The 18,209-nt window shown below is 42.1% G+C and overlaps 1 protein-coding gene across 9 annotated transcripts in view; it reads left to right on the top strand.

Annotated features, from left to right (window-relative positions):
- ARHGEF28 (Rho guanine nucleotide exchange factor 28) overlaps positions 1 to 18,209 on the top strand; it is a 350,771-nt gene that overhangs the window by 292,480 nt on the left and 40,082 nt on the right. For all 9 annotated transcript variants that reach the window (XM_060400313.1, XM_060400314.1, XM_060400312.1 and 6 more), the window contains 6 exons: positions 4,119 to 4,250; positions 7,158 to 7,258; positions 10,151 to 10,189; positions 10,288 to 10,335; positions 14,837 to 15,319; positions 16,573 to 16,873. In XM_060400313.1, the coding sequence (XP_060256296.1) occupies positions 4,119 to 4,250; positions 7,158 to 7,258; positions 10,151 to 10,189; positions 10,288 to 10,335; positions 14,837 to 15,319; positions 16,573 to 16,873 (1,104 nt within the window). The remainder of the gene's footprint in view (positions 1 to 4,118; positions 4,251 to 7,157; positions 7,259 to 10,150; positions 10,190 to 10,287; positions 10,336 to 14,836; positions 15,320 to 16,572; positions 16,874 to 18,209) is intronic.

The raw sequence follows: 18,209 nt of genomic DNA, 5'->3' as shown, positions 1-18,209 counted from the left end.
TAGACAACTGGGGAAAGAATGTTCCAGATTGGAGAACTGCAGGTGCAAAGGCCCCGAGGCAGGCGAGCACCCAGCTTGTTTGAGGAGCAGCGAAGGGGACAGGCAGGTGGAGTGAAATAGGGGTGGAGAGTGGCAGGAGATGAGCTAGAGCACCTAGGACGCGGGTCACATAGATGAGATCAAGGTTAAGTGCTTTGAATTTCATTGTGAGTGACATGGGAAGCAGTACAGAGTTTTGAGTAGAGGAATGTCTTGATTTGTGTTTTTAAAGGAGCCCTCTGAGCGCAGTGTGGAGAATAACAGAGTCTAGGGCATACCCGCGGGAGTTGCTGGCTGAGGTAGAGTGGAGGACGAGGTCAACGAAGGGGAAAAAGTTAGGGAGATGAGAGGCCAGGGTGTTGGAGGACTGTGTTCATAGAGTTGCAATGACAGAGAATTTTGACAAGAGTAACATTGGGGGAGGGGAGAGGACTTACGCCAGGTGCCGTGTTGTTTGAGAATCTGTAGATGAATTGTCGACAACCAGGAGGGCCAGTAAGTGGTGTAATCTGGTGGCATAAAATTCAAAGGAAAAACAGGTTTAGGGAGGAAATAGGGCTAATAGACTGGAAGTCACAATAGGGACGGAGGGCTTGGGAGATAAAAAAGCCACCACAGGGGATGCCGTCATTCAGCACACGGGTTGATAAATTACAGACTAAATGCGTCCCGCCTCCCACCACGTGTTTTTATAGCAACAGTTCTGTTGGGTCACAGGCACGCCCATGCATTTCCTATTGTCTGTGGCTGCTTCCTGGCTACAGTGGCAAAGATGAATAGTTGCAACAGGTAACTGAATAGTTGCAGTAGGCCCGCAAAGCCTAAAATATTTACTCTCTGGTTGTTTGCAGAAAACATTTGGTAAGTTCTGTCTTAGAAATCTCAGAACACTACCTCTGGAAGAGGATTTAGAAATCATGGAATCTGTGGCGTCTGTCTCATGGTTGAGGAAACTGAGCTCTTAAGGAGGGCACGTGTGCTTAGTCGCTCAGTCATCTCTGACTCTTTGCGACCCCATGGACTGTACCCACCAGGCCCCTCTGTCTATGGGGATTCTCTAGGCAAGAATACTGGAGTGGAGAAAAAAAAGAATACTGGAGTGGGTTGCCATGCCCTTTTCCAGGGTATCTTCCCAACCCAGGGATCGAACCCAGGTCTCCTGCATTGCAGGTGGATTCTGCAGTGTCTGAACCACCAGGAAAGCCCAAGATTATTGCAGTGGGTAGCCTATCTGTTCTCCAGGGGAACTTCCTGACCCAGGAATCAAACTAGGATCTCCTGCATTGCAGATGGATTCTTTACCAGCTGAGCTACCTGGAAAGCCTGAGGAGGGCATAGAGGTGATCTAAAGTGGAGTCCACTGATGGAGAGTCTCTCACTCATTCATTCATCAGATGTTCATTAAGCATTTACCTACCATGTGCATACCAGACCACCTGACCTGCCTTCTGAGAAATCTATATGCAGGTCAAGAAGCAACAGTTAGAACTGGACATGGAACAACAGACTGGTTCCCAGTTGGGAAAGGAGTACATCAAGGCTGTATGTTGTCACCCTGCTCATGTAACTTATATGCAGAATACATCATGTGATATGCTGGGCTGGATGAAGCATAAGCTGGAATCAAGATTGCCAGGAGAAATATCAGTAACCTCAGATATGCAGATGACACCACCCTTATGGCCGAAAGTAAAGAGGAGCTAAAGAGCCTCTTGATAAAAGTGAAAGAGGAGAGTGAAAAGCTGGCTTAAAACTCAACATTCAGAAAACTAAGATCATGGCATCTGGTCCCATCACTTCATGGCAAATAGATGGGGAAACAATGGAAACAGTGACAGACTTTTTTTTTTTTTTTTGGCTCCAAAATCACTGCAGATGGTGACTGGAGCCATGAAATTAAAAGACGCTTGCTCCTTGGAAGAAAAGCTATGACCAACCTAGACAGCAAATTAAAAGCAGAGACATTACTTTGCCAACAAAGGTCTGTCTAGTCAAAGTTATGGTTTTTCCAGTAGTCATGTACGGATGTGAGAGTTGGACTATAAAGAGAGCTGAGCACCGAAGAATTGATGCTTTTGAACTGTGGTGTTGGAGAAGAGTCTTGAGAGTCCCTCGGACTGCAGGGAGATCAAACCAGTCAGTCCTAAAGAAAATCAGTCTTGAATATTCGTTGGAAGGACTGATGCTGAACCTGAAACTCCAATACTTTGGCCCCCTGATGTGAAGAGCTGACTCATTGGAAAAGACCCTGATGCTGGGAAAAATTGAAGGTAGGAGGAGAAGGGGATGACGGAGGATGAGATGGTTGGATGGCATCACCGACTCAATGCACATGAGTCTGAGCAGCTCCGGGAGTTGGTGATGGACGGGGAGGTCTGGAGTGCTGCAGTCCATGGAATTACAGAGAGTCAGACTCGACTGAGCAGCTGAACTGAACCATGTGCACTATTGTTGGTGCCAACTGAGGAAAGAGTAATGCTTTCATAAAAATCTCTAGTAAACAATATACAAAGAAACAAGGTAATTTCAGAAAGCCGCAAGAAAATGAGATAATGGGATTGGATGAGGGGAAGGCTTTACTGTAGAGAGGTCAGGGGAGACTCTCTGAGGTTATGTTTTGAGGTGAGAATTGACTGATGAGAAGCCAACTGTCTGGAGACCTAGGGGAAGACAATTCCTGGGCTGAGAGAATGTGTTTGTAGCCCCTACATCGGGAATGAGCTGGCATGTTCAATGAATGAAGGATGGGCAGGTGGCAGGAGGCAGAGGAGACTGTGTTATGGGTGCACAGGGAGCAGATATTTGTAGACTGTGGTTAAAGAGAGAGGGAGAGAGAGATTTTATTCCAAAACCAATGGAAAGTTAGTTGTTGGAAGCTTTTAATCATGGGTGTAGCCTGATCTTATTTATGTCTTGAAACGAATGAGGGTTGATGAATGGAAAACAAGATCAGAAGGAGAATAGTTTGCCTGGAGACTGTTAAGAAGCGGTTACAATGAGAGGCTGGGGCCTTGGTCTAGACCAGGACTATTGGCAATGCAAGTAGGGAGATGAGAGAGGTTTTAGAAATAAAGCCCAAAGGCTGGATTGACATGAGCCGGGGGCCCTCTCATTATCCTTGATGATGTCTTTATCACATAAGTTACCTGCTCGCAGTTTTAGCCTGTGCTGCTGGGCATTCTGTGGCGCTCTGATACCTGGTGGTAGAACTGGTGCTGATGTGCATTGCCCTGCAGTAGTTAGCTGTGTGTGTCTCTTTCCTCCTCTGCAAACTCATCTTATTAGTTAGCAGATGCTCAGTGGCCCCCAAACAGAGCAGGTGCTCAATGACTAGTTGCTAAATTGAATCACTGGACAGAGTGTTTAGAAGTATTTGTAGAATCCTCAGAGTTGTACTATTCTCCATGCTAATTGCAAACTTTTCATTGTCATTAAAAACTTGCCTTTCTCGGTGTGGTGTTTCCCAGTCTTACCAGATCTCAAGAGTAGCCTTTGGTGCTCTTTAAAATTCAACTCCTCTGTTTTCTTCTCTGGATAATCTGATCCAGTAGGTTGAGAGTCAGGAATGGGAACCTGTATTTTATTTAAGGCATGTTTGGGGAAATTCTCTTTTGAAGAATAACTAATATTTCTGAGTAGTAAGTACGAAAATCTTAATGCCTGATATTGTATTTAAATTAACTGAGTTTCAGGAAGTTTTTTTAAAGCATACTATTTTACTGAAAGTTGCATTTGAATTATTTTTATACTGTGAGTTTAAAAAAAAATTGAATTAATCCTGTATCATAAAATGATACTGAAAGTATTGGTCTAAATTTCAGGTGGGTAAACTTTTTCTGTAAAGGGCCGGATAGTAAATATTTTAGGCTCTGCAGGCCATGTACAGTTTTTGGGAACACAATCTTCTTTGTGCATGGATGTGTATTTAATACAACTGTAACAAAGGTAAAAGTCATTTTTAGCTCCTGGGCCATATAAAAACAGACACAGGCGAGATACAGTTTGCTAACCCCTGAAGTAAGTAAACAATGTGTGTGTGTGTATTTTAAATTGGCTTTTGTTTTCTTCCTCCTCCTTAGCTGAGAGTCTGCAAGTGGCAGTGACGGCTTCCCAAATGAGCGATGCATGCCAACCCCCTGAGGAAGGTTGTGGAGAACCTGCTTTGCCGGACGTGCTGAATTCTCAGGACGCACCAGGATTGTCTACTGCTTGTAAGTGAGCACGTGGCCTTTGCAGTGAGCCTGGGCACAGACCTGGAGCACAGAGTGGGCACATAAAATGAAGGCAACAGCTGTGCCCTGATTTGGAGGGTGCTGAGTATGTTCTTTAGGAAAAAACCTGAGAATAAATACGCTAGCCTGCTTTACCTAAAATAACGACACCGGTGTTCCAAGGACCAGGACTTAGAGAATAGTTGTAGGTGGTGCTGCCTAGTCGTAGGTTACTCAGGCAAGCAGGGGCCTTCCCCAAACCCTGCCCTGCCTGGTGTTGGCTGTGACTTAACTGAATGCAGTCTTGCAAGAGCTTTTGCAGTTTTGGGGTTTTTCTGGAAAAGGGTCCCTGCAGTTCATTAAAGAGTAAGTCCTTTACCTTCATCTCATATGGTCAACTGAGAAAACCAAACTCAGAAAACTAGGATCTAATGCGTGCCTGCACACATGCAAGACACACGTAAACACACACCCACGTGTACACACACATGACATTTAGAAGCGCCAAAAGATTCTTGATCAATGTTGTATACTTTGAGGTCGGGATTCATTTATTAAACAGTGTGTCAGAAGACTTTAAATACAGAAAAATAGAATGTAGTAAGTTGATTTCAGTAATTTCTCAAAACCTAATCATATGTGTAGTTGTAAGCTAAATGTTTAGTTCTCTAGAGGTTTTTGAGATAGAAGCACATAGTTTTCATTATATCCTGGTGATTAAAAACCTTACTTCCACCAGGTCTTCTATGCTCAAGATAAGATGTCTTTTAGTAGCTAGAGATTGGCGGATTAAATTGCCTTAGAATTTCTTTAACAGCATCCCTTGGTTAATTAAGAGATGAATGGAAGCAGTCCAGTTTTAAAATTCTATACATTTTTAAAAACTAGCACCAATAATTATTTTCCCCTCTTGGGTTCTACTTTATCTAATCCTGGGTTTCTATTTTCAGAATGTGCACATATGTTTTTCATTTCGACACAGCCCAGATTCGTCAGGGGAGTTGTACTGCCCTGGGTGATTTCCTTTTTAAAGAAGAACCTCAGTATGCCATTGAGGAAGTTCTAGCTAAAAATACGAGTAGGGATCTGCTGCTCTCAGCCTCAGCCCAGGGACAGCTGGAGAGGCTCCGCTCAGCTCCGGCAGCTGCTCCGAGCACAGGCCGCACCCACCTCCCATCAGACCGGGCCGTCATCTCCCCTGACATCTGCTAGAACCATCCAGAGCCTGTTCCCAGCGGCCTGATGTCAGGGTTCCTGTAGAGGAGGGGCAGGTTGGTGTTCAGTGCTGGGGCTGGACTGGGACACAGTGCTACCGGAGTTTGATGCTCCTTATAGAGTTGATGAGGGTGAAAACCACTTTCCTAAACAAAAAGTCTGTAACTGGATGGGTTAGTCCTATGACAGGCTTCAAGGACTGGGTCCTTCTAAGTTAGGCCCATGTCAGTCTGAGATTACAGACCAAGCAAGATCCTCTGTTTTCAGTCCTCAGTATACCTAATCAGGTAGACAGGTAAATCTACTTCCTGTGAAATTATGAAGACCTCTTGTCTGTTCTGAAAGAGAATACAGACCTGATCCATTCCCCTCTTCTTGCCTTCATCTGGCTCACCGTCAGCTTCTTTCCCTATCTGGTGGTCCTCATGTCTATGAGGGGGACAAGAGAGAGAATGGCTAATTCTTTTGGCGTTAGGAATAATATCCAAGAGTTGAACCATTTTTGAGTGCCAGAAAAATCTCTATAAAGTGTCCCTTCACTATAGAGGAAGTATTGACCAGCTTGGGCAAAATGAACTTAAGTTTTAGCTGATATAATTTGAAACAGTTTCTGCATAAACAAAAGCGTTTTCGTAATAAAAGAGGCCTTTGGGATTATAGAGGGCTCTCATTTTCCAGAGATCTAAGTATTGTTTAATTAACTTAAATAAAAAAGTATTTCCTTCATCAGAAATAAAGTTCCAAGATAGTACCAAGGGAAGAAAAATACAGTGTCACAAATGAATATTTATTTCATGAGGTCCTGATTGGGGAGGGTTCCGGTGAAATTCTGTGTGGGAAAGGGCTCTGGAAAGTCTAGTTTTAATCTGTGCAAGATGAACATGGTATAAATTTTAACTGAGTTCACAGGGGTGGATAAATAAATAAATAAAATCCCACCACTGGAGATTTAATGGATGGAGTGAAATCTCTTTGGTACTTAATCATATTTCTGGGCTAAACATATTTCTGTGTTTTCATACATTAAGTATATAGTATTTATAGTGTATGTGAATTTACAGCATAAGCAAGAATTGTAAGGGAGGAAGCACACATGGAGAGTATTAAAAATATTACTAGTAGGTTATTTGGAGATAAGGACAGCTTATCAGTTTCATGACTCTGAGCTCATGCGGTTTTTGCCACCTTCACCTGCTTAGAAAGACGCTTCATTCTTCCTATTGGATGCCCCCTCCCTTGTTTATGGCCTGCTGCTCTTGTACCGGCCCTGAAGGAGGCTTCCCAGACCTGTCTCCTTAGAGCTGGCCTGCCAGGCCTCACTGTTCCTCTGCTGTGCCTGTTTTTATTGGACCCTCCCCAGGCCTCTTTCCCCGTTAGTGAATGAGATGCAGAATCCTACCGTCTTGGTCCCACAGACATCACACAGACACCTCTCTGCCAGAAAGAAAGAAAAGTAAAAACGCTGGATGCCATGGGTCAGATTGGCACCTACTAGTGTGTAAGCTCCCTGGGGGCAGGGACTCTGCACTTTACTCTGCTCTGTTTTAGCACCTCATAGAAGAATGTTCGATACACGTGACGTTGCGATGTTTCTTACCTTGGAATATGTGTCAGCTGTGTACCAAGGACCCCGTCCGCTGGCTGATGTTTGATGATGTCCTTTTTGTTTCTGTCTCAACGATGTGCTTCCAGCACTAGTCACAGAAGGGACAGGAGGAAGAGGCTGTTGGGATGTGGATGCCGGGACCCAGGGTGTGGGAACCGACCTGGCGGTTTCTGATGCGGGGGAGAAGGTATTGTGAACTGACTTGCTAGTAAATGGCACCGGTTACTTTGTGTAATAAAACAACCTCAGCTCCTGGTCTGTCCTCAGCAGTGAATAGTCCGCAAGTGTTTTCTGCATTGTTCTCTACTTCAGTATTCGTACTTAAACTTTCTGCCTTTTTTCTTAAAATGTTCTTGCTTTTCTGATATCGTATAGGTGTAAACCAAGAAACAAATGAAAAGTTATTAAAAAGATTGAAAACTCAAATGTTTATTTGTGTGTCTGCGCTCTTGCTTCTGGTCTCACTTTCCGCCCTGCAAACCTCCAGCTTTTCACCCACGACATTTAGTACCTCTTGGCTGAGAGGTGGTCCTGGGCTTGCAGGCCCTTATGCAGCCAGGTGACGCCAAAGTGGCCGAAATAATGTTGACTTTGGAACGTCCTGGCTTCTTCACTTTCTTTTACCTTCCTCTCCTTTCTGATTGTTGTCCTCTCACCACTCTTACTGTCACCTGCCTTTTTGATAGTCTTGTAGTTAACCTAATCAGTTTTTGCTTTGTGGCATCACTTTTTCTTTGTGCGTACTATACACATAGGTTACAACAGTCTTTTAATTTTAAAATGAAATTTCCTATTAACATCAGATGAAACTGAGATGTCGGAGAGAGATGGGGAATAAGAACCTGATTCTGGGAGGTGGCTAGTGGGCCTTCCCAGGGTTACCTGGGCTCAAGAGTTACTTTATCTAAACTTGAATGAGGTGCATTACAGATACCACCGTGTGTTAATGTGGCAAAATGACATCTGAGCCTTTATGTAAATTATGTAACATTTTATATTTCACAGATATTTTTGTGTATATTACATATGACTGAGGAATCAAAGATATTTTAAGAGCCATAGAAAAGATGGCTGTGATTTAGTGCTTTTTCAAACTTCATAGGCCAGAATGAATATAGTCATTAGATTTCACTCCACTTATTCTGGCTGTAAGCTCTAAGTTCTTTTATCTTAAACATTCCTGCTCTTCTGCTCTTTTCAGGGCAAACTTCACTTTCAAGTCTGTAGTTTCCAGCTGCTTTTTTGTTATTAGAGGAGGGAAGTCGGGGAAGGACTGATTAGTTTTGAATGGAAAGCTGAGGTGGCTTCCACCCCTAAAGTCCTCCCCTTCCATGATTCAGTCCCAGGTAAGAGAGGAGGTGTCCAGGTTCCTCTTTGGATGAACCTACCTGGAAAATTTTGCCATTAATAAGGCATTTTGAGAAATGAATTGACCTATAGAGCAGAATCATTTGAAATCACACTTTAAAGAAGTATATGATGGCTGTTTTGTAATTATCTTTCTTAATATGGTAAGGTTTAAAAAGCATTTCTGAAAAAATTTTTCAAAATTTCGGATTTGTAACCCAAACGTCAAAATATCCCATGTGTAAAGCACCTAATGCAGCTATGCACATTCCCCACAAGGTGGCGGGCCAACTCCATTAAAAAGATGACATTTCAAAATTCCTGTCTCCTATCAAGCTTAGTGGATCTTGGGAATAAGAGACTTCATGTGGCATAAATCCAATTCATTTCTGTGTTTCTAATTTTTATAGAGTATAAAAATTATGTTCCATACAATCTTACAAATGCAGTGGAGTGTAGCGCAGGGACTAAACCAGGAGTGGAGAGAACTCCAGAATTCACTATGGAACGGGGAGTTCTCGGCTCTTGTTATCTTCGTGAGGGTGGGGCACAGCTCTAATGAGCCATCATTTGTCCTTCCCCTGTTTGAGATGCTGTTTGGTAGTGAAAGCTTTCATGGGCAGTGTGGGGTGAGGAGTGAGAGGGCAGGGAGAAAAGGCCAGGCTAGCTCATCACAGTGGCCTCATCAGCCTGAACTAATTGAATGTAACAAGTTTCAGGTTACCTGAGAACTGTTCCTTGAGGTTTGATTTAAAGCTGCTCAGATAAGACTGCAAGCGGTGTGCAGGCGGCTGCAGGCCCTTGGAAGGCAGCGACTCTGAGGATCCCCTCAGTGTGATGTGTGGAGGACACAGTAGCTGCTCATTCTTTATCTATAGTATGGCATGTGCGTGTCCGTTACACACCAAGCAGCCCTCTTAGGTTTGCAGACACAGCACTGAATACACAGATGAAATCTTGCTACTCCTTGGCTTGCATCCTAACGAGAGAAAAAAGACAGGGAACAAATGGACAGATGTTGCATTCTGAAAACTGGAAGCCCTGACTATGCGCATGTGCTCTCAGTGTGTGCAGGGGAGAGACGCAGGGAGTCAGGTGGAGATGCACCCCACCCCCCAAGGAGCACATGGTCTCCTGTGGCCTTGTTCACGGCCTCTGCTGCCAGGGCTTCTCCTAGGTGCCCGTGCCTGGGCCCCGGGCGCTCTCAGCGGAGGATGCCGGCCGGCTGAGTGCTGTCCTTTGCGCTGCCTCTGGGTCTGGTTTCTCCTTCCAGCCAGCGGCAATTATGACTTCCCAAATCTCAAAGTGAGTTAGAGACTGGGCATGATGACCTGTAGTTTCCAAGCCTGGCCTCCAGGATACAAGCCTGGCCCGAGAGACTAGCCTGGGTGCAGAGAGCACCATTTACAACGCTGCGTGCATGAGGTACATGTGGTCACTTTGAGCCTACAGCGTTCCCCGAGCATCTTCCCTGGGTGTCTTAAGGGAGGGCTGAGTGCATCTGGAAGGAAGTGGCCGTGCAGCTCAGATACCAAGGCTGCCCAGAGGGGGCTCTCTTTCCTCTTTTGGTGGTTGAATTCTATACTTAGCTTTCTGGGAGGAAACGGTCACTATGGAAGAGTTTTAGAGCGAGAGCAGTGATTTCCCTGAGGTCATAGACTGTGGAACACTGCAGTGCAGCCTTTAAGAGTGGAGTGAGTGTTCATTTTATTTATGTTTTTGTGTATTTTAGGTGGAATATAGAAGTTTCCCAGGTTCTTTGCAGTCAGAGGTGAGCTCTGCATCCTTTAAATATGTCACCATCCTTTCTTTGTTTGTGCATAATGAATGCTTTTTTAAAAACTTGACACTCACAATCTTATTTTTCAGATTATACAAGCGATACAGAATTTAACTCGTCTCTTATATAGCCTTCAGGTAACTATGCTCTGACCCTGTGAATGTTTTCCCTCATGCAATTCACTTTATTTGATGAGTCCCAGACTTTAAAATTTAGAACATTTGAGAGGTAATGAATAATCTTAAAAGAACACCAACCCTCCACCTCTACCCCAAGTGTAACTCTGCTGATGCTTTGAGCTTCACCTGGTTTTGTAATCACGAGGCATCACCATTACTGTGGTTTATATACCATTCTTCTCTGAAGCCATAAAACAGTTCATATCTTTAAAAAATATTGATGAATATGATCTGGCTGGAAGTTTGCAATGAAACTCTTAAGTGAGTGTAGTATGACTTCACATTTTCTGGTGAAAACTTAAATTCACACCTAAACTCTTTTCACTTCCACATGTGGCCTTAGGCCTTTGGGGCAGTCAGTAATTCACACGCTCTTCCATCGTTTCTTTGGTTCATCCGCCTAACATTCATTGAGGACCCTCCCTGGGCCAGGCACTGTGACGAAGGCTGAGCACAAAAGGGCAAGTGGCCCACAGGGTCTACCATCAGATGGCTCCCTGTCTGTCCAGGAAAGACAGGCACCCTAAAAATGAGGGCTCTGTGGCTGGATGATCCCCTAAGTCCTGCACAAGAAAGGCGGAATACATCCAATTGCTCAATTTGTGAGTTAAAAAATATTTTTAAATGATGTGAAAGCAATGTTTATAGAAAAATCTTGATACATGTAACTAAAATGACTTGTGATTCTGTGGAGAGACTTACTGTTGTCTGGGGGTATGTATCCCTCCAGTTTTTAGAAATCATTTTGTGTGTACCCTTGGAGCCTGTACCTCTCTATTCATCAGTTGTCTCTATAGCACAGTTGTTAATGGGTGTATAATATTCAGGCCTATGGAATTAATCCATTCCTCATAGTTTATGTCTTCCCTGGTGGCTCAGATGGCAAAGAATCTGCCTGCAATGCAGGAGATCTACATTCGATCCCTGGGTCAGGAAGATCCCCTGGAGAAGGGAATGGCGACCCACTCTAGTATTCTTGCCTGAAGAATCCCATGGACAGAGGAGCGTGGCAAGCCACAAAGGGGTCACAAAGAGTCAGATACCACTAAATGACTAACACACATATACTTGTCTGTTAATAATATTATAGCACACGTCTTTGTGCACTGACCTCTTTGAACATATCTGAGTGTGTCCGTAGGATAAATTACTGAAATCAGTTTTTGAGGCTTTTGAAAGACATTGTCGAAATAATTAGCACCCCTCTCTACTTCTCCTCAATTTGAAAATAAGTCAAGGTAGCGCGTGACCTTAATTTGCGTTTTTTGGTTACTACTGAAATTAAACTCCTGCCCCCGCTGGTTTATTGTCATTCAGATTTCATATCTTAAATCTGTTGACTATTAAAAGAAAATAAAGTCTGATACTAAGTTTTCATCAGAAAAGATGGTCATGCTACATTGCTGTTTTGTTATTGAGTCACTACTTTGCATCAAGATGTCTCTGATGTTCTATGGATCATTTGCCTATTCTTGATCTAGTACCATTATCTTATCTATTAAGATTAGTAAGATAAGTACCACTCTTTTAAATATCTGAATGTTCTTTCATAAAAGCTTTTGAATCACTCTGACAAATTTCTTAAACGTATACTCAGGTAGTTTAATTACAATATTACTATATTTATGAATTAAGTTGGGGAGAATTGGCACTTTGGCAATAATTGGTTCTCTTGACTGAGAATATGTTACTTTATGTTCTGTTGGAAATCTCTGTAATTGTCTTCATGTAGGTACTTTTTTTCTGCTAAGTGTATTCCTGGATATTTGTCTCTATTCCTATTGTGAACAGAATATTCTTTTTTTCATTATGTTTCCCCAATATTGGTTGCTGGTATGAATACAAGTATTGAATTTTTTTTAATAGGCCAACTCATTGAATTTTTGTTTTAGCAGGGTTTTTTTTTTTTTTTTTTGATTCTTTGGTGTATTCAAAGTAGAAAGTAAAAAATTGAAAGTAATGGTATTATGGCTACTCTTCAATAATTAAATTAATTTTATTTTCTTGACTTACTCCTTTGGTTAGAAATTCTGAAATGTCTTAATAGTGGCCATAGTAATATTAAATAGTAAATAATAGTGGCCACCTTTGTCTTATTCAAGATTTAGTGGGAATACCTTTAATGTCTTACATTATATATGCTAGTCTGGGGTAGATGTTCTTAGAGATTAATTTCTCATATAAAGCAAACATTCTTTCTTCTACATTTTTAACTGAGAAAGAATATAGTGTGAGTGCAGTTCATTAACTTTTGGGAGATGAAAACATTGAGTGTCCAGGCTTGTTTGCCAGGTGAAAACAACTCACAAGGTTCTGTCTGTTCTTTTCAACCTCAAGTGCAGCCCTCTGTGGATTCAAGATTCAGAAAAGCTGGGTGACCTAAATGACCTAGTTTTTGCAACATTAGGTTGAAGCAAATACCAAACTCTATAGTGTGTCCTCTTAACCAAAGCTTTTGAGCTGGCTTAAGGGTATGTGCTCTGAAAGATTTCTGTTCATGGCACAGCCATCTCCTTTGAAGCTGAATCTCTCATGCATGATTAAAGTTTTTTACATAGCATTTTTGAATCAGATGAAAATGAAATTTGATCTCTATGTTAGAAGAATAGAGTTAGAGATGAGGTACAGGCAAGACAGAAAGGAAAGGACACACTTCAGCAGAGAGAAGTTGAGAGAGACTTGGTATGTGTGTACAAGTAAATTACTTTGCTGCACAGCAGAAGCTAATACAACATTGTAAACCAACTATAGTTCAGTATAATTTTAAAAAAGGGAAAGAGAGTGAATTGGGAATTTTCCTATGCTTGAAAAGTAAGTGCTATTCTCTGTCTTACATGTAAACATAAACTTTAAATGTGCAGATGAATATCCAATCTTCAGATTTCACCCCATGCTACAGAAGAGAGTTGTTTTATCCCAAATGTTACATAGATGAAAAATGCTTCATGTTAGTGTTTAATTAGTCTAATTGTAATCCTTACCTGAGAGTTACCATTGCCTATGGAAGTTTTGGCATATAGAATATTGGATTTATTGGTTTGTTTGTTTTACTCTGCCGATGCCCTTAGGAATTGTTAGAATTAGCTGGTGATGTACAGTCTACAGTTTGCTTTAGCCAGGTCAGCAGAGTCCTGAATGGCTTATTATTTCATATTTAAAGATCTGAGTTATTAGGACCTATTTTCAATGGTATCACTGTTTTCTTTATAATAATAACCACTGAAAGACATTAATCAAATATTCATGTGAATTTCAATTTTTAATTGATTTTCACATTTAGAAACATTTCATTTCAAAAGACCTCACTGAATACATTTTTGAGTCTTGTCCCGAAACAAATACTAATTTAAAGTATGCTTTAATTCTTTAATCTTCAAGAGTATAGGAAACTGCTGACTTAAAGAACTAATGGTCATATTCCCATCTTCTCAGCACCTGTTACATGGATAGCTTGTTAAATTTTTAGGAAAGGAAAATGAAAATTTATCCCTTGGAGGGTAATAATTTCTTATAACAAGTCACAGGACACACACATACCCAGTCTGTGGCTATTTTCAATTTGTCCCTTCTCTATTTCTTTGTGCTTTCAATGGGAACTTTTGAAAATAAAAGCTTCCAAGGGCATTCACATTTTTTTGTTTTGTTTTTATTATGTGGAATCCTTCCGAAAGTTGGTAGTTATTTCCTGTGATACTGCCGAACTTTTAATAGGTAGATACCATAACTCAAAGACAATTATTTTTAAAAATTTGATTGGTAATTTCCTCTGGGTTTTAGAGTATCTATGTCCGCATAATCATTCCAGCCTCCTTTTAGCATTCTATCAAACAGGTGAATTTCAGTTTAGTGTTTTGTGCATGACCTTCCTGCTATAATACAAAGAAACAACAATAATGAGACAAGCTTTACCAATTATATATCTCCTAAATATGATATTAACTGCTATGATAAAGAAAGATACTTAGCAAAGCTTCCAAATGGTTGACTTTTATGTCTTCACGTATGTCATCAGCTTAAGTAATTTCTGGTTGGAGACTCAAAAGGTACTTCCAGATTTATATAGATTCTTAAGTTCTCCTGAATTATCGACTGCCAAGACCTCAGAAAGATAATGTGGCATAGCACAGAAAGGCAGTCTTGTGAATTTATGGACTGAATTCTTACTCAGAACACTTGCTTAAATATTATCCAACAGCATAAACAAACCACATTTCCAAAGGAGGGAGAGAATATTCCTTTTGGGCTTTATTTCTTTTGTGTATACATCTCAGACTGTACCAGTAAGGAAATGCAGACAAGCCTGTCTGAAGTGCCAAGGCCAGTCTCGGGAGGTAATTTACAGCAAGGAGAGAAGTGTTCAGAGAGAATCATTCGGTCATACTTTCATGTGTAGAGGTGCTGCCAACTCACGGCTCGGACAATACGGACGCCTTTGCTTTCTTGCCCTCTGCTTTGACAGGCCGCCTTAACCATTCAGGATAGCCACATTGAGATCCACAGGCTGGTTCTCCAACAGCGGGAGAGCCTGGCCCCGGGCCCCGCATTCCGAGGCAGCCCCTTTCAGGACCAGAAGTCCCGCAGCCTGGAGAAGCAGCAGGAGGAGCTGGCCGACACCCACAAGCTGCAGCTCCAGTTCCAGCAAGACCAGCACCGCTGGCTCCGTAGATGCGACCAGCAGCAGCGCGAGCAGGAGGCCCGGGCCAGCCGGCTGCAGGAGCGCGAGAGGGAGTGCCGGGCGCAGGAGGAGCTGCTGCTCAGGAGCCGGGGCGAGCTGGACCAGCAGCTCCAGGACTACCAGCAGAGCCTGGAGCGGCTGCGCGAGGGCCAGCGCCTGGTGGAGAGGGAGCGGGAGAGGATGCGGGCCCAGCAGAGCCTGCTGCACCACTGGAAGCACGGGCGGCAGAGCAGCCTTCCCGCCGCGTTTTCTCCAGGAACCCTGGAGGTATGGGGCTCCTGTGCTCGCAGAAGCAGAGAGTAAGACGGCTTCAGTCCTGGTGGTTTGGGAGGCTTTGAACACACATCTGTCTTTTTGCTGCTCGTGTAAGAGCTCGCAAGAGTTACTCAATGTGTAGGGAGCAAGAGCTGGGAACTTCCAGAGACAACACCCATGCCTCTTGACATACGCACATTTGAAAAGTCTGGGTACTTCTGGATCATGGGTTCATGGTACTCATGATAGATGCCCTCAGTACCAAGGGAAGCAATACAGAATCGCATTGTCCCAGTGAGGCGAGTTTTGTCCTGGAGTCTGCCTGGGCATGAGTGTGTTTCACGTCTGAAGACAGATGTGCTCTGGTCTTCAGAGTTCTGTAGAGATTTACCTTTCAGTGGATCATTAGCTAGGAATGTGCACAGGTACTGAATTTAACAAGCATACTACCTATTATTCCAAGCTTATTCTCTTTTTTGTAAATTTGACCTAAAGTGAAAGTCTCCTTGCAACCCCATGGACTATAATCCTTGGAATTCTCCAGGCCAGAATACTGGAGAGGGTAGCCTTTCCTTTCTCCAGGGAATCTTCCCAACCCAGGGACTGAACCCAGGTCTCCTGCATTGCAGGTAGATTCTTTACCAGTTGAGCCACAAGGACCTAGTAAATTCAAAATCCATTTTTCACCAGGGGCAGTTAACGTGAATAGTTTAATGGTTAGTCAGAATAAAACCTTTTGAAAAGTTCTGTGTTTCATTTTGCACCCTCTTGAGACACTCTTGACAATTTCATTTGTCCCAGGAGTTTACTTTTCTGTACTGTATGCACATAGATACTTTTTAATGATAGTATATAAAGTTGTAGAAGTTGATCAGCTTATAAGAATGATCTGTGTTATATTTTATTTTCCTTTCTAGTTGGCTAAATTATATTTGTTGCAAATACCTTACATATACATGAATGTTTTCAACTTTTATTTAGCGAAAGTGAGAATGATATTCCCTTAAAGTAGAAACACTTTTCATGACAGTGAACACTACTGCACAGGTTTTTTCATTTGATTTGTATTTCTTTTAAGATATGCTATGTTTTGTTAATTGAAGTTTTTGGTACTGGCTTATTAAAAGAGGATGGGAGGAGGGAGTCAAGGGTAATATCCTCTACCATACTCATTAAAGCCTTGATTGCTAAATTCTATTAGGAATAAATACGTTATAAAACTGGTGCAAATTGCTAAAGAAATTATTGTGTTTTTTCTTGTACAGGTAATGGAACTTAATCAGTCTGAGACTTTATGTCATGAAAATTCATTCTTCTTCAATGAAGCTTTAGTGCAAATGTCACTTAACCCTTTGAACAAACCGACGCCCCCAGATATCCATCAGGATGCCGCTCACCCCCCAGGCGTATCTCATTCTGGTTTGGTAAGGACTAGTGAAAATCAAGTAGACCTCAAGACGGACGTTTCTCAACCCTCAGATATCAACCATGAACTGTGGATAGCGGCTGGGGCCTGTCATCAGATACCCCCTCTCCACCAAAGCAGCAAGGATTCTTGTAAAAATGGTAATTAATACTTTACATGTCATCTGTGTAGTTTCCACAAGAAGCTATTTCTCTGAATGGTCGGCTCTTCTTTAGAGCAGATCAAAGTGGGCCCTAGAATGGGAATACATTGGTGCTGCTGAGCGGGAGTTTGCGGCATACGCTTTTCTTTGGGGAAGTCTGGCTTCCATCGCTTGTGAGAATCGAGACAAGCTAGAGCATGGGTGGAGGGCTTAGAGGATGTCACCGAAATGTGAGAAGCAGATAGGATTATCATATCTGTGGGTTAAATGATAACTTTCCCCTGAAAAGTGAAGCAACTTGATATTTATTCTTCACTGTAGATCTGACCACATCCTGATACATATCCTTGTTGACTCTCAGAAATAAAAGACATGGACAGTGTTTGTGGTAGGGCTTTATTGTCTCTTGGGGCAATTTCCTACAACTTTAGTAAAGTCTTCTGTACTGCTGTTAAACACCCCAAATGAAACCATTAACATCATCTATCATTTAAAAAAAAAAAAAAGGTGTTGTGTCTCCTTAAGTACCTCATAATAACACAATTTGCTAATCCCATTGAAACATTTGTCACATATAAATGAAAGGCAGCTCGAGTTACCAGCTCCATGTGAATCCAAATGATTTAAATCTATGTCTATTATAAATTGTTTTCCGTGGGATATGAGGTAGGGAATGAGAAGAACTTGAAACCTCTCTACCGAAAAACAGATGGCATGCAATAGAATAAACAAATGGCTGGCCACATGGACGGGAAATAAATCACCGACAGCAAAATGTTTCAGAAACATGAAGCAAGCAGAGGTACAGGGACCTTCAGAATTGGACAGAGATTGGTTTCCATGCTTCGTAGATGTGCTTAGCTTGTCTGGAGAATAATTTGTCAGCAACAAAAAGGTTTGAATGTGTCCAGCTTCTTGGAATTAGGGAGTAATAATTCTGACACTGTCTGAAAGTAGGTCTATTACTAACCCAAATTATGTTAATTCTTCGCAGTGGATAATTCTTTACATTATTCGGTCACTGCTGTAACATTTCTTGTCAACATAGAATGAAGTCCTGCTTTATCATTTCAAATATTCTTTAAATAAAAAAGGGGAAAAAATGGAATAGTGAATTGAGATCTAAAACAGGGGCCGAATGTAGAAACTGTAACCCCTTGAGTATACTGTCTTGCAGCTCTAATATTGTAGAGACCGTACTGCAGAATGCCTTCTCCTGGTACATGTTGCTTCGCTGTGTGCATTCATTAAGTTGCTATTTGCAGTGCTTTCTGTGTTGTCAGTGTGGTTTTGCATGCCAGCTTTGGGATAATTCAGAAACTCAGTTTGAGTTA

This window comes from Ovis aries, chromosome 16 (genome assembly GCF_016772045.2).
Source record: "Ovis aries strain OAR_USU_Benz2616 breed Rambouillet chromosome 16, ARS-UI_Ramb_v3.0, whole genome shotgun sequence".
NCBI classification, from domain to species: Eukaryota; Metazoa; Chordata; class Mammalia; order Artiodactyla; family Bovidae; genus Ovis; species Ovis aries.
This window is presented reverse-complemented; position numbering and strand designations above follow the sequence as displayed.